Consider the following 17,344-nt stretch of genomic DNA (forward strand, 5'->3'; position numbering starts at 1 on the left):
CAACACATTAAGAAAAGATGAAATTTATAGCGAAAAATTTGACATATTATCATTTGTCCAAAAAAAAAAAAATCCAAGATGTGCACTTATGCTTAATTGTACTAGTAGGAGTAGCTAGCTAGGCTAGGCTGGTGACAGATGAGACCAGCCAAGTGAAGAAAGTAGTCGGTGACACCTTGTTCGCACGGCCGTGATGATCCAAGACAACATGGCGACGACGACTTCCTGCCTCCCTCCTTACTCCTCCACCTACCTCCCATCTCTTCTCACCACACGACTTCCAAGTTATTATATAGCTGATAGCACATCGCGCTCTGCATCCATCGATCCTGTCTCCGATCGAGCAGCCGTTCTTCTTGGATCGCAGCATTGCCGGACGATCGAGCAAGCCGGCAAGATGAGGGGGGCGGCGCTGGTGGCCCTCGCAGCGGCGCTGGGCAACATGCTGCAGGGGTGGGACAACGCCACTATCGCCGGCTCGCTGCTCTACATCAAGCGCGACTTCGGCCTGCACGGCCAGCCCGCGCTCCAGGGGCTCGTCGTCGCCACCTCCCTCATCGGCGCCACGCTCATCACCACCTTCTCCGGCTCGCTCTCGGACCGCGTCGGCCGCCGCCCCATGCTCGTCGCCTCCTCCCTCCTCTACACGCTCGCGGGGATGCTCATGCTCTGGTCACCCACGGTCGGTGTGCTCCTCCTCGCCCGCCTTGTCGATGGCTTCGCAGTCGGCCTCGCCGTCACGCTCATCCCCGTCTACATCTCGGAGACCGCGCCGCCCGAGGTTAGGGGGCTCCTCAGCACGCTCCCGCAGCTCACTGGATCGACTGGTATGTTCCTCGCCTACTGCATGGTGTTCGCCATGACACTGGCGCCCAGCCCCAACTGGCGGGTCATGATGGGCGTGCTCGTCTTGCCATCGCTGGTGTATGTCGCCGTCGCCATGCTTTTCCTGCCGGAGTCGCCGCGCTGGCTGGTGAGCAAGGGAAGGATGAAGGAGGCCCGGACCGTGCTGCGGATGCTCAGGGGCCGCGAGGACGTCGACGGTGAGATGGCGCTCCTTGCCGAGGGCCTCGGCGCCGGCGGCGACACCACCATCGAGGAGTACATTGTCGGCCCAGCGCCTGATGAAGACGACGGTGATCAAGCTGGTGCCGCCGTCAGGTTGTACGGTCCGGAGCGCGGGATGTCATGGGTGGCGCAGCCGGTGCCGCTGGGCGGCCAGGGTAGCATGCTATCCATGGGCATGTCGCGGCAGGGCAGCTTGCTTGGCAGCATCGCCGGGCTGTCGCGAATGGGCAGCATGCTTGACCACCTGCAGGACCCCGTAGTCGCGCTCCTCGGCAGCCTCCATGACATGAAGCCTGCCGCCGTCGACGGCAACGGCAACACGCTCTTCACTAACTTCGGCAGCATGCTCAGTGCCCACGGCGGCATGGACTGGGACGAGGAGAACGCCGCGCCCAGCGATGATGACGACAAGATTGCTGCCGGCTCCCGCGAAGACAACATAGATGACGAGGGCCTCCGCGCGCCGCTGCTGGATATGCGGGCGCAGAGCAGCATCACCGGTAGCGGGATCGGCATGGGCCAGACGACGAGCACCATGGGCATCGGCGGCGGGTGGCAGCTCGCGTGGAAGTGGACGGAGGGTGTCGCGGCGGACGGCACGCCGCAGAGCGCCGTCCAGAGGATGTACCTGCACGAGGAGCCGGGCGGCGACGGCCAACACGTGCATGCGGCGGCGCTGGTCAACCAGTCGGCGCTCTACAGCACCACCAACGACCACCTGCAGCCGGACGATCCGATCACCCCGATGGGCCCAGCGATGGTGCACCCGGCGTCGTCTTCGGTGGTGGAGAAGCCGCGGTGGCGGGATCTGCTGGAGCCGGGGGTCCGGCACGCGCTGGTGTGCGGCGTGACAATCCAGATCCTGCAACAATTCTCCGGCGTCAGCGGCATCCTCTACTACACACCGCAGATTCTCGACCAGGCCGGCGTCAGCGTCCTCCTCGCCAGCCTTGGCCTGAGCTCCGACTCAGCCGCCATCCTCATCTCCGGCCTGACCACGCTCCTCATGCTCCCCGCCATTGCCGTTGCCATGCGGCTCATGGACGTGGCCGGACGCCGGAGCCTCCTTCTCTGGACGATTCCGGTGCTGATCGTCTCCCTGGTGACCCTCGTGACGGCGGACGTGCTCCCCTTGGCGACCACCATGCACGCCGCCGTGTCGACCACGAGCATCATCGTCTACATCTGCACGTTCGTCATGGGGTTCGGGCCCATCCCCGGCATCTTGTGCTCCGAGATATTCCCGACGAGGGTGCGCGGAATGTGCATCGCCATCTGCTCCCTCGCCTTCTGGCTCAGCAACATCGCCGTCACCTACAGCATGCCGGTGATGCTCGACTACTTGGGGCTCACCGGGGTCTTCTCCATCTACGCCGCCGTGTGCTGTGTCGCGCTTGCCTTCGTCGCGCTTCGGGTGCCCGAGACCAAGGGCCTGCCGCTCGAGGTCATCGCCGAGTTCTTCAACGTCGCCTCCAAGGGCATGCCAAAGCTCGACCACGACGAATGAATCTCGCCGCGCGGAAGGATAATGATATTTTGCTTGAATTGTTGTTTGTGTGCCAAATGTTTTTTGTGTGAGCGTCATTTCAAATTTTGGATGAACAAAACCATGGACAACGTGAGCACAATGGGGTACATATATAGATGCGATGTAAAACCAAAATCTCAACAAAATTTGATTCCAAATTGGACCAAAGAAAAACTACAAATCATATTATTGACTCTAACTACAGTGCAAAAACTTTAATGCTAGAACTTGTGGCATACATTGAAGTGGTGCAAAAACTTGGCTAAGACATGCAAATACGGTGCTAATCATGTTTGTATACGTCCGCAACGCTAACGAGGCCTGCCAGCATGGCATAGGACCCGTTGTCCGTGACCAAACAATGAAGACAAGGCGTATGTTTTTTCCTTTTTTCTAGAAACCCCCTTGTCTTTTATATTTTTTTCACCAAAAAGACCCTGAGAGGCGGGTCCCAGCTGTCAGCAGCAAAAATAATAATTGAACAGAAAAAAGGTGCGCTTAGGTTTCAAACTAGTGACCTCCAATTAACGTGTCCGCTGTGAACCACCTAACAAAAATCATGCTCGTTGTCTGAAGAGGATACACAACCTTATATTCTTTAATATTTTTAGGTGAATATTCTTTAAGTAAACAACACAAATTTGCAAAGGTTTGTTACTCTTTACGTTTTTTTAGACAATGCTACAATTTACGTCTATAACAGAACGAACTCATGGGCCAAAACTGACAACAGTTTGTCAGTTAGTGTGGCCTATTTTTAATATGTTACTATTTTATTTATATATTTTGCAGTTTGTAATAAAAATTAATTATGAAACTACATGAGCATTTATTTAACGTTATTTATTTTATTTATATGTATATTATTTAAAAATATAATTCCATTTTTAAATAAAACTTTGGAAAAAACCAACATTTTGAATTTTTTTAAAAAGCTAACGGTACGCTCAGGGTTCGAGTCTCTGCGGCTGCATCTTTTTTACTATATTTTCTTCTTTTTTCTTATTCAACTGAGGATATATAGCTTGTGTTTCCTTTTTTTTTGGCAAAAATATAGCCTGTGTTTCCTTAATGTACATGAACGGTGAACGGGTTGGCTGGCTAACTTCACGAGCAGGGAACTTGAGGTTGCTCTGGTTGGAAACCTGAGCATATCTTTAATTTCATTCAATTAAAATTTGTATGCATTTAAAGTCAAAGAGAATTATATGTGCAAGCAAAAAACTGTGTGCACACAAAAGAGGAATACTAGGTTTCTCGATTTCACCGCGTGTGAAGAAATCAATCCGCAATTTTTTCATTCATTGACCGAGGGTATTTAAGTGTTTTGTTACGTCATCGTACGCCAGAGAAGGCCCATGTGTTATTCAGTCTACCTTTGGGGATTTTAAGATATGAAATTTCTGAATAAACATGAACAATTTTTTAAATCCTATACAGTTTCTCAGAAAATTATGTACATTTTTGGTAAAACGCAAACAAAATATGAAAGGGAATATCTTTTAAAATTCAAAAAAAAATCTGAAACCACCAACTTTTTTTTATAAAAACATTAACATTATTTGAATTTGTGAACATTTTTTAAAAGCAGGAACATGTGTTAAAAATTCATAAGATTGTTAGAAATTTTTTATTTTTGATAAACGAACCTTATTTTTAATCATAAAAATTTCCCTTAAACAAGAATTTTTCGAATTTGGAGCATTTTTTGAAATGCCATTTTCTTTTTACACTTATCAAACAATTTTGAAAAACAATAATTTTTTTGAAAAAATGGGAAAGTTTTTGTAAGTTCCGAATATTTTTCAAAATTGCAAGGAATTTTTGGAATTCTGAAAATTTTGCAATTTTTTTATTCTGAATGTTTTTATGATATTTTAATTTCTGAAGTAAATTATGACAGAAAAATAAACTCGGAAGGGAAAATAGATAGGGAAAGGAGAATAAAAATAGAACTAAAACAAAGAAAAACGGCCAGCCCATTATTTGTTGTGTTGTGGGAAACTATGACCAAAAAACATGAACACTATTTGAATTTGTGAACATTTGTATTAAACAGAAACATGTGTTGAAATTCATGAGATTTTGGAAAAATGTGTATCTTTTATATATGAATATTATTTTTCCCTGTGAAAAACTCTCAAAAACAGGAATATTTTTCGAATTTGGAATTTTTTTGAAATTCCATTTTATTTCAGAAATATCAAAGAATTTTGAGAAATAATATATTTTTTCAAAATAATGTGATTCTTTTTGCAAGTTCCAGATATATTTTTCCAAAATAGAAAGAAACTTTTGGAATTATGAAAAATTTCCAAAATTTATTTTTAAAATTCTGAACATATTTTTGAGTATTTTAAATTTGCTAAATAATTTCTAAATAAATTGTAGTGTAAAAAGAGATAAGGAAAGGAGAATAAAAATAGAAGTAAAACACGGAAATTAGGAAAAATGGGCCAGCCCCTTATTGGTTCTCATGTGCGAAACACCTACTATATGTCGTCCTTTGCGGAAAATAGAATTTACCAGCTGCAGGGGCAGAATAATAAGTGGGCTGGCTTCGCTGGGCCACAGTGCGCGGCCCACGTATGAAAATTCGTTTTCTAGCAGACAAACGCATAAGAATTTAGTACCACCTTGGATAGGAAAAAAAATAGGCGGTGAACGGATGAAAAAATTGGCGAAACGCACCATGCTTTATTAGTAGGTATAGATTACTAACTACAGTAGTTCAAATTAAATAGTGGCATAAGCCCGTTGACACTATCACACATTTTGTTTTTGTTTCTTCCTTTCTTCTTCTCCTTGAAATGTAGTTTGTGCTTGGATTTGAATCATGTGACTTTGTAAGATACAAATATCGTGCGCATGATTTTTAAAGTTTTCAAGATAACTTAAAGTTTTCTCAACTGCAAGTTGTCTTTGTCTTCCTTCTATGTTCGTTAGGGTGGATATTGCAAGCAACTTATTAAAAGGAGTGACTAGAACTCATCTAATGAGACATAATTTGGTTCATTCATCTGGAAAACAAAAATAGATACAAAGGAGTGCCAAGCCATGTCAGCACACATGTATGTTATAGCATCATATTCAATGGCCATAAAGGTGAATGAGACATAAATAGAACTCAGTAGATGAGTTCTAGCAAAACCGTTTATTAAATGTCGGAGGCGCCTCCAGCATCCGTTGTTGTTTATAGTTGTCGAGTTGGCTTTATGAGCTTTACTACTAGTTCACAACTGAAAGAAAAACCTCATTTCCTTTAAAAAAACCTCACATATGTTGGTGTTGATTTTCCGTTCTTTCTTCGCTTTACGTTTCTTTTTACTCTGCTTATAAGGTTTGGTCAAAGTCAAGCTTTGTAAAGTTTGACTAACTTTATATTAAAAAATATCCTCATTCACAATAAGAAATAAATATTATCAGATGCACAATGAAATGTATTTTCATACTATATAGTTTTAATATTATAGATGTTCATATTTTTTCATATAAATTTGGGCAAACATCGTGTCATTTGACTTTGACCAAATTTTATACGCAGAGTAAAAAGAAACGGAGGGAGTACTACTTTAAAATTCCTCTTAATTCCAGGCGGAATGCTTAGTCCAATCTTCCATCCTTTTTTCCTAAGAATCATTCTTGGAAAATCATTTTACCTTTTATTGACTTACTAAATGAATTTATGTTTCCTTTCATAAGCAAAGAAATTACTACAAAAAAATCCTAAAATTATTTAGGTACATATATCACGGACAGGATTTGGTAACATTTATTTTACCCGATCACATTAATATGATACATAAATCACGACCAAGCGGTCAGCTTGATAACATACTACAATATTTATATTACATAGCAATACACGGGTAATTATCTACTCCCAAACTAAGTGACTCGACTTTGTACTAACCTTAGTATAAAATTAATACAAAGACGAGTCACTTATTTTGAAATGGAGGGAGTAGATTTTTTTTGTTTGTAGAACAGGGTAATTATCTAGTACATTTTTAAAGCGAGAGGGAGGGTCGCTGCTGAATCAAAAAAAAAACTTATAGTTTGGTGCACTGGGCTGCTGCAAGCCCAGTACGAGAGTTGGGTTTCGAGTGGTTTGGATTTCCCCCAAGAATCCTGCACCGGCCTGGCCCATGTGGTTTAATGGGCAAGCTCTCTCTTCATCTGAAAAAAAAACGCTCTCATTTTCTTCCAGCACTCTCCCCCTTCCCCTCCGGCAGCGGCTGCCGGGGAATCCTATACAGCACGCAGGTCACCCGCGAGCAACCTGGCGCGCACCCCCCTTCGCGTACTGGGCATTCGTATCGGCGGCCCATTGTTGTATTTTCCTTTTGTTTTTTCTTTTTCCTTTTCGCGTTTGTTTTATTTTTTGCTTTCCTTTATCTTCTTTACCTTTTCACTTTTTTCAATTTTTATTTTCAAATTCGTGAACATTTTTTGTTCATCGAATTCAAAATGTGTTCATCAAATACAAAAATGTTCATCATTATTAATAAAATGCTCGTAGAATTTTTCATCAAAATAAAATAATGTTCATTAAATCAAAAAATGTCCATTCTTTTGAAATTGTGAAAAGTTTTGAATTCAAGAATTGTTTTTGTCAATTCAATTTTTTTTGGAAATTTTAGAACCTTTTTGTAATCCAGGATTATTTTAGCATGGAATAAACAAAAACAAGAAATGAAACAAAATAATAAGTAAAAAGGGAAATGAAAAAAACAAGGAGTGTCCCGCCCCGCGCATGACCCGGCCAACAAGGCGCGGGGGTGGGGGGATTGGGGGAGCGCGTTTTTGCGACTTCCGGTGCCCAGGTCGCCAAATAGGGGCACCCGCGGCCGCCTCCAAGGCTCCACCACCCCCAGGGCACCACCCAAACCCCTTGCCTCCTCGTTCCGGATGGGGCTCTCCAACGGAGAAGACAAGCCCAAACTGTCCCACTTTTTTTCGAGACAATACTAGATCTCCACATGACCGGTTAATTACTGCCCTTCCTGTTACCACACAGTTGCAACCGCGCTCATTAGGCCCACCACCACCCCGCTGTGAGCCGCAAAAGACCCCGCTCATTAGGCCCATCAGACCGAAGAACGAGGGCATCGCTGGCTACCCTCCCAGCCATCGGCAGCCATACCACCACCGTCCCGAGACCGTCGGCCAGGGATCCAAGCTCTGCCTCGTGCATGGCTGACATCCAGGGCCGCAGCCGCGCTCCAGGTCGAAGATCTCCCATCGGGATGAGGATACAAGGGACAAAGCACACACACACACATTGCTAGTCCGTTGTTGAATCCAAAAGTACATACCAACGAATAAGAAATAAGTAAGCAGTGGTAATGATTGGAGATAAATCATATGTAAACACCTAATATATTTAGTAATGTATCTACTTACATATGCGGTAGAAAAAAATATTGACAACTCTACCAAGATATTTGCTAGATTGTATGTTTTACAACTCTCTCTCTATATATAATCATAATGAACTTGAACACATGTATCACTATTATTATTCTAATTGCCAAAATATAATATGTGAATGCATGCTTGCTTGTTATTTTTCTCATATCCAGAGTATATAATTATGGGCAATAAGTAAAAAGGAATAAAAAACATAAATTTGGTTCAATTTTTTTGTTTAAACATGATAAGTGTATGTATTAAGAAAACTATTATTATTGTAGAACAAAGAATATTTTATCTTCGTAACTAATGGGTTTATTATGTGTTCATTTTATAAATATTTTGAACAAACTATACACTAGTTAAGATCATGTTCTGACTAAACAAATTATAGAAGTAAAAATATTTAGTATAAAAAGTGAAACATTCAGTAGAAAATTGCCTCGTCGGCACCACCTCCCTCATCGGCGCCACCCTCATCACCAGCTTCTTCGGCCCGCTCTCTGACTCCGTCGGCTGACGCCCCAAGTTAGATTCCTCCTCCCTCCTCTATGCGCTCGCAGGGCTCCTGGTACTTGGTCCCCCATGATGAGGAACAATAGATGAGGAGCATGAAGATATAATCATATGTCAAATCTGTTTGGCTACTTCTAGATACTTCTGTTGTGGTCTAGTATTTCTTTTCTTTTCTTTATCCTACCTACTGTTTTCTAGAGTCTTCTAGTTGTGAGTAGCTATGAGTAGAATGGTGAACCTTAAATAATGTTTCTAGAGTATTCCATCTATAAGTAGAAGTAAGGCTTCCCAAAGCCATATAAATAGAGGTTCTCACCTCTACTTTGGACGTAGACTATGTACCCACTACCTATAATAGAACTTGCTGTTCTTATCTAAGATCTTGGAGTAGATCTTGTGCCCTAGGAGTTTTGGACTGAACTCTTGCTGCCCTATCAGCCTACATTCGCCTCTAGAGTGATATCTAGCGCAACACGTTGAAGTTGTTCCTTCAACACTTGTGTTGTTCACTTTGTAGCAGCAAGGTGGAGTTGCTCCTCCACAACCTTTGTGCTGATTCAGGTGGCATCAGAGCCTCGTTGACCCATAATCGTTCTTGCTGTCCTCTTCGAGAGCAAGTTGCAGCAAGCAATGGAGCAATTGGAGAAGAGGATGGATGCTGCTGAACAACAAATCAAAGAGCTGCGTGAAGATCTTAATAGGAGATTTGACTAGCTGGTTGAGATGATAAGAAAGGGTGTTCCCCCTGCTACCAATGAAGGAGTTTCATCTAAAGAAGAGGAAGATGTTCATCAAGGAAGAAGGAGAGGTAATCTTAGAGCAAGACCGCCACAACAACATGTTGTTCAACGTGCTTCAAGAAGGCCAATTTATGTTGAAGCTTCTGAAGGTGAAGAATATGATGATGCCCTTGAAGAACCAAATCTCTACGCATACCGGAGAGCACCCAACATTAAACATAGCATCCCCAAGCTTGGGACAAACATTAATTGCAGCAAATATATTCTCAAACATGTCATTCTCATCAAACATAGCATCCCCAAGCTTGGGCCTTTTCATATCATAAGCATAATCACTCTCATCATTAATAGTATGGATAGCACCAATAGTATAGCAATTATCATCATCACAATGAGTAATAGGAGCAACATCATTTGGGAGGGATACCTTTTCACCTTTGCTTCTCCGTCTTTTCTTTTTCTTCTTCACATTATGTGTGGGTTCAATCTTCTTTTTGGAGCTCCTTATTAATGAGATTGGTTGAATAGAAGGCTCCTCCTCGTTACCTGATTCATCATAAGAAATTGTAGGAGGATATTGGGAAGTCTCTTCCCTTTCATTAGTATTCTCTTCATCTTATATTTGTTTTCTTGTCTTTATGTAATTGGCAATATAAGGATTTTCAATGCAATTCACCGCACAATACATATATATTTCCTCTAGATCAAAATCAAGAATTCTATAAAAGGGCAAATTCTGGAAGATCCTTAGCTATACGTTTCATTTCTTCATAACCCATAAGCAAACTAAGTTCATTATGATGTGCAAGGGAAATCAAGTCATCACAATTTTTTGACACGATTAGATCATGAAACAATTTGCATTGGATATTTAAATGACCACGTTCATTGCAAAGTTCACAAGTACGGCTAAGAAAATTTAAATTTTTAGCACAAACATCTAGCCTTTCTTGCAACCATTTAGTTTCTAAGTACTTATGCCTCTTGCAAAATCTATCTTCCCTATTTGGTGTGTACTTGCAAACCCTATGTATTCCACAAAAGTTAACATGCTTATAAGAGACATTTTCATCATGACTAGTGCAATCACAATTAGCATCATGGATATTCAAAGAGTTCATACTAACAACATTGCAATCATGCTCATCATTCAAAGATTTAGTGCCAAACATTTTAATGCATTCTTCCTCTAGCAATTGAGCACAATTATCGGAATCCTTCTTTTCATGAAAGATATTAAAAATATGAAACATATGAGGTACCCTCAATTCCATTTTTTTGTAATTTTCTTTGATTGACTAAACTAGTGATAAAACAAGAAACAAAAAGATTAGATTGCAAAATATAAAGATATACCTTCAAGCACTCACCTCCCCGGCAATGGCACCAGAAATTGCTTGATGTCTACTACGCAACCTTCTTCTTGTAGACGTTGTTGGGCCTCCAAGTGCAGAGGTTTGTAGGACAGTAGCAAGTTTCCTCTAAATTGATGACCTAAGGTTTATCAATCCGTGGAAGGCGTAGGATGAAGATGGTCTCTCTCAAACAACCCTGCAACCAAATAGCAAAGAGTCTCTTGTGTCCCCAACACACCCAATACAATGGTAAACTGTATAGGTGCACTAGTTCGGCGAAGAGATGGTGATACAAGTGCAATATGGATGATAGATATGGGTATTTGTAATATGAAAATAGAAAAACAGCAAGGTAACTAATGATAAAAGTTAGCACAAACGATATTGCAATGCTAGGAAACAAGGCCTAGGGTTCATACTTTCACTAGTGCAAGTTCTCTCAACAATAATAACATACTTGGATCATATAACTATCCCTCAACATGCAACAAAGAGTCAATCCAAAGTCACTAATAGCGGAGAACAAACGAAGAGATTATTGGTAGGGTACGAAACCACCTCAAAGTTATTCTTTCTGACCGATCTATTCAAGAGTCCGTAGTAAAATAACACAAAGCTATTCTTTCCGTTCGATCTATCATAGAGTTCGTACTAGAATAACACCTTAAGATACAAATCAACCAAAATCCTAATGTCACCTAGATACTCCAATGTCACCTCAAGTATCCGTGGGTATGATTATACGATATGCATCACACAATCTCAGATTTTTTTCCATCTATTCAACCAACACATAGGACCTCAAAGAGTGCCCCAAAGTCTCTACCGGAAAGTCAGGACGAAAACGTGTGCCAACCCCTATGCATAGATTCCCAAGGTCACGGGATCCGCAAGTTGATCACCAAAACATACATCAAGTGAATCAATAGAATACCCCATTGTCACCACGGGTATCCCACACAAGACATACATCAAGTGTTCTCAAATCCTTAAAGACTCAATCCGATAAGATAACTTCAAAGGGAAAACTCAATCCATTACAAGAGAGTAGAGGGGGAGAAACATCATAAGATATAACTATAATAGCAAAGCTCACGATACATCAAGATCGTGCCGAATCAAGAACACGAGAGAGAGAGAGAGAGAGAGAGAGAGAGAGAGAGATCAAACACATAGCTACTAGTACATAACCTCAGCCCCGAGGGTGAACAACTCCCTCCTCGTCATGGAGAGCGCCGGGATGATGAAGATGGCCACCGGTGAGGGATCCCCCCTCCGGCAGGGTGCCGGAACAGGGTCCCGATTGGTTTCTGGTGGCTACAGAGGCTTGCGGCGGTGGAACTCCCGATCTAGGTTTCTTTCTGGGGGTTTATGTATTTATAGGAATTTTTAGCGTCGGGAACAAGTAATGGGGGTCTCCGGGCTGTCCACGAGGCAGGGGGGCGCGCCCAGGGGGGTGGCCGCGCCCTCCACCCTCGTGGGCAGCCCGGAGCTCTTCTGGTCCATCTCCGATGCTCCGTGGTTTTCTTCTGGTCCAAAAATAATCTCCGTCAAATTTCAGGTCATTTGGACTCCTTTTGGCTTTCCTTTTCTGCGATACTAAAAAACAAGGAAAAAACAAAAACTGGCACTGGGCTCTGGGTCAATAGGTTAGTCCCAAAAATCATATCAAAGTGTATAATAAAGCTCATTATACATCCAAAACAGATAATATAATAGCATGGAACAATAAAAAATTATAGATACGTCGGAGATGTATCAAAGATCGTAGAGTTCCTTTGGTCGCATACAAGCTGAAAGGAGGAGCCGGTGCATGGTGACATCGCGTTCAAGAGGAGCGCAGGCTGAGAGGAGAACCTCGTGTTAGAACTTGGCGACAAATGAAAGGCCTCTTGAAAGGGAGATTTTTGCCCACTGATTATGACCAGATCCTATTTATCCAATTTCAAAATTGTGCTCAAGGAAATAGGACTGTTTCAGATTACACGGAGGAGTTTCTAAGGCTACAAGTGAGGTGCAACCTTGCTGAAACTAAAGAGCAACAAGTTGCAAGGTACATCAATGGTCTCAATGATGCTATTCAAGATCGATTGATGATGCAACAAATTTGGTCCATTGATCAAGCACAAGCTCTAGCCCTAAAGGCCGAGAGGTTTGTGAGGATGAGAAAGACAACTAAGGCTCCATATCCTCCATATCCTCAAACCAAAGGCTCATCTAGGAGCCAACCTAATAGAGTGGAAGAAAGGACCACTCCACCAAAGACAAAACAGCCCATCCCGAAGCAAACTAGAGGCAAGGGTAAGGCAAATGAAGGCCCAAAGTGCTATAAATGTGGTAAAGAGGGACACATATCCAATGGTTGCCCACTAAGGAAATTTGTTAACACGACTATCCATGATTGTGAAAGCGATGAGGAAGAATACGAATCTGAAGATGTAGACGGACAAGAGGTTTGTCAAGAAGAAGGTGAAGAGGTGGTATGTGTGATCCAGCGTCTCCTATGTTCCACACCACAACTCGATGACACACAACGGAAGAAAATATATGGGAGCAAATGCACGGTGAATGGCAAGGTATGCAAACTAGTGATTGATAGTTGCAGCTGCGAGAATCTTATCTCCCAGAAGTTGGTGGACCATTTAAAGCTTGAAACCCATGATCATCGAATCCCTACACTATTGGATGGATCAAGAAAGGAGTGAATATGTGGGTCACCAAACAATGCAACCTGCCACTTTCTTTGGGTAAGCATTATCGCTCAAATGTGTTGTGTGATGTGGTTGACATGGATGCCAGCCATGTTCTTCTTGGGAGGCCTTGGCAATTTGATGTGGATACTACACACAAGGGCAAGGAAAATTCTTACTCTTTCATTTGGAACAAGAGAAAGATCATTATCTTACCAAACAAAACCGAAGGTAATACCTATAAGGAGGAGGGGAAAACTATGTTAACTATCTCCCATACCTCTCATGAGTTTATGGAAGACTTGAAGGAGAAAGATTTGTGTGCCGCACTTGTTGTAAAGGGAGAAGAGCACCCGTCTGTTCAAATTCCAGCAAAGGTACGTGGTTTATTGGCAGAATTTCAGAACATACTTAGGGAGCCACATGGCTTGCCACCGATGAGAGGAATTCAACATAGAATTGACTTAATTCCGGGAGCAAGTCTTCCTAATCTTCCACACTATCGAGTGAGTCCAAAGAAGCATGATATATTGAAGGAGAAAGTGGAGGAATTGTTGCAAAAGGGGCACATTCGAGAAAGTATTAGCCCATGTGCTGTACCAGCCCTACTCGAGCCAAAGAAAGATGGATCTTGGCGCATGTGTACGGACAGTAGAGCCGTTAACAAGATCACCATAAGGTATAGATTCCCTATTCCCCGTCTAGATGATATGTTGGATCAGCTTAGTGTAGAAAGAGTGTTCACAAAGCTAGATTTAAGAAGTGGATATCATCAAATCCGTATAAGACCCGGGGATGAATGGAAGACCGCCTTCAAGACAAAGGAAGGGTTGTTTGAATGGCTAGTCATGCCGTTTGGACTCACAAATGCACCAAGTACCTTTATGCACTTAATGAATCAAGTCCTTAGACCCTTCTTATCCCACTTTGTTGTGGTCTATTTCGATGACATCTTGATCTATAGCAAGGATGAGGATGAACACTTTGATCACATTCGAAAGGTGCTAGAAGTACTAAGGGAAATTGATCTCTACGTCAACTTGAAGAAATGTGTTTTCCTGCAAACACAACTTCTTTTCCTAGGATTCGTCATAACATGTGACGACATTCATGTTGATGATTCTAAGGTTGAAGCAACCCGAGAATGGCCAATTCCTAAGACCATTTCTGAGGTAAGAACCTTTCATGGCCTTGCAACTTTCTATAGGCGATTTGTGAAGATTTTCAGCATTATCATGGAACCAATTACCAAGTGTTTGAAGAAAGGAAAGTTCCACTGGATAAAAGCAGCTGAAGCTAGTTTCAATGATATTAAATAAAAGCTATCACAAGCTCTTGTCTTGGTACTACCTGATTTCCACAAGACTTCTGAGTTGGAGTGTGATGCAAGTGGAGTAGACATTGGAGTTGTCCTATCTCAAGAAAGGAAGCCCATTGCTTTCTTTAGTAAGAAGTTAAGTGAAGCTAGACAGAAATGGAGTACCTATCAGCAAGAATTATACTCCGTTTTCAGAGCGTTGAAAACTTGGGAAGTCTATTTGCTTCCTAAAGAGTTCATTGATTATAGCGACCATCAATCCTTGAAGCATTTTAGAAATCAAAATCATGTTGACCGCATGCTAGCAAGATGGGCAACATATCTGGAGAGGCTTAACTATCTCATCGTGCAGAAATCTGGAATAACTAATAGAGTGGCTGATGCTTTGAGTCGTCGTGCATGCCTCTTGTCTTCTTTTGAAGCTGAACTTTTGGGCATGGATCAAATAAAGGAGTTGTATGAGGGTGATGAAGACTTTGGCCATGTTTGGGTAAAGCACGCAAGGGGCCAACCATTAGGTGACGACTATTTGATGTAGGATGGATATCTCTTCAAAAATGATCGTTTGTGCATTCCAAGAAGTTCTCTACATGAGAAGCTGGTTAGAGAGCTCCATTCAAGTGATCTTAGTGGCCATGTTGGACGGAACAAGACTATCACTAACCTGGAAGCTCGCTACTTTTGGCCACAACAAAAGAGAGATGCTGGAAAGTTCGTTCAACGGTGCCACATATGTCAGACCTGCAAAGGCCAAGTCCAGAACACAGGGTTATACATGCCTTTGCCTGTTCCTGTTGCTCCATGGGAGGACATTTCTATAGACTTCGTCTTGGGCTTGCCAAGAACAAGATGAGGAAGTGATGTTGTATTTGTGGTCGTGGATAGATTCTCTAAGATGGCTCATTTCATCCCATGCCGCAAGACAACGGATGCTCATCATGTGGCAAACCTATTCTTTCGAGAAGTGGTCAGACTTCATGGAGTACCAAGGTCCATCGTCTCAGACAGTGATAGCAAGTTTCTTGCTGCATTTTGGCTCACTTTGTGGAAGCAATTCAACACTGAATTGAAATTTTCTAGCACTGCTCATCCACAAACAGATGGACAAACGGAAGTGGTGAACAAGTTTTTGGGTAATCTGATCCGTTGCATTTGTGGAGAAAGCAAGGGACAATGGGACCTGGCCCTACCTCTTGCAGAGTTCTCCTACAATAACTCCAAGCATAGATCCACAGGAAGGAGCCCTTTTTCCATTGTCAACATTAAAGTTCCAACACATGTGGTGGACCTGGTGAAGCTACCATCAAGGGGAAACTCAAAATCAACATTGTCCTTTGCTGATAATTACATTGAGTTATTTGAAGAGATTTGTGGTGTTTTGGAAGCACCAAATCAGAAATATAAACAACTCGCTGATTGCAAAAGGAGGCAAAAATCATTCCAAGTTGGTGATAAGCTGATGGTCTACCTCCGAAAAGAGAGGCTACCTTTAGGTGTTAAGGGGAAGCTTAGGCAGTGAAGGTATGGGCCCTTCTCTATCATGAGGAAGACAAATGATAATGCTTATGTGATAGATCTTCCAAGCAACATCGACATATCCAACACTTTCAATGTTGCGGACTTGGCTCTCTACCATCCAGAAGAAGCACTCTATGAAGATAACTCTAGGGTACAACCAGGGGAGAATGATGAGCAACAATAGATGAGGAGCATGAAAATATAATCATATGTCAAATCTGTTTGGCTACTTCTAGATACTTCTATTGTGGTCTAGTATTTCTTTTCTTTTCTTTATCCTACCTACTGTTTTCTAGAGTCTTCTAGTTGTGAGTAGCTATGAGTAGAATGGTGAACCTTAAATAATGTTTCTAGAGTATTCCAGCTATAAGTAGAAGTATGTGAAGGCTTCCCAAAGCCCTATAAATAGAGGTCCTCACCTCTACTTTGGACGCAGACTATGTACCCACTACCTATAATAGAACTTGTTGTTCTTATCTAAGATCTTGGAGTAGATCTTGTGCCCTAGGAGTTCTGGACTGAACTCTTGCTGCCCTATCAGCCTACATTCGCCTCTAGAGCGATATCTAGCGCAACACGTTGAAGTTGTTCCTTCAACACTTGTGCTGTTCACTTTGTAGCAGCAAGGTGGAGTTGCTCCTCCACGACCTTTGTGCTGCTTCACCCCACCATGGGCGTGCTCCTCCTCACCCGCCTTGTTGATGGCTTCGCCTTCACGCTCGCCCCTGCCATCTACATCTCTCAGACTATGTCACCCGAGGCGATTGGGACTGCTCAGCATCCTCCCGCAGCTCACCATGTTGACGGGTATGTTCCTGGCCAACTGCATGGTGTTCGCCATAATGCTCGTGCATAGACCAAACTGGCGGGTCATGATGCTGATCCTCATGTTGCCGTCGCTGGTGTGCGCCGTCATCGCTGTGTTTTACCTCCCGAAATCGCTGCGCTGGCTGGTGAGCAAGGGCCAAATGAAGAAAGGTCGGGTCGTGTTGTGGATGCTCAAGGGCCGCGAGGATGTAGGTAGCGAGATGGCACTGCTCGCCGAGGGCCTTGATACGTCCATTTTGCATCATGCTTTTATATCGATATTTATCGCATTATGGGCTGTTATTTCACGTTATATCACAATACTTATGGCTATTCTCTCTTATTTTACAAGGTTTACATGAAGAGGGAGAATGCCGGCAGCTGGAATT

General features: G+C 42.9%; 1 protein-coding gene across 1 annotated transcript; it reads left to right on the forward strand.

Moving 5' to 3' along the window:
* The first annotated feature begins 270 nt into the window (after positions 1–270).
* LOC123129231 (monosaccharide-sensing protein 2-like) lies at positions 271–2,678 on the forward strand. The gene has a single exon (XM_044549471.1). The coding sequence runs from the start codon at positions 398–400 to the stop codon at positions 2,573–2,575; it is 2,178 nt and encodes a 725-aa protein (XP_044405406.1). The 5' UTR covers positions 271–397; the 3' UTR covers positions 2,576–2,678.
* Positions 2,679–17,344: the final 14,666 nt, after the last annotated feature.

The sequence above is a fragment of the Triticum aestivum genome, chromosome 6A (genome assembly GCF_018294505.1).
Source record: "Triticum aestivum cultivar Chinese Spring chromosome 6A, IWGSC CS RefSeq v2.1, whole genome shotgun sequence".
In the NCBI taxonomy this organism is placed as follows: domain Eukaryota; kingdom Viridiplantae; phylum Streptophyta; class Magnoliopsida; order Poales; family Poaceae; genus Triticum; species Triticum aestivum.

Excerpts from the sequence above, each read along its gene's own strand:
- LOC123129231 (XM_044549471.1), top strand. The coding sequence starts at position 398 with ATGAGGGGGGCGGCGCTGGTGGCCCTCGCAGCGGCGCTGGGCAACATG.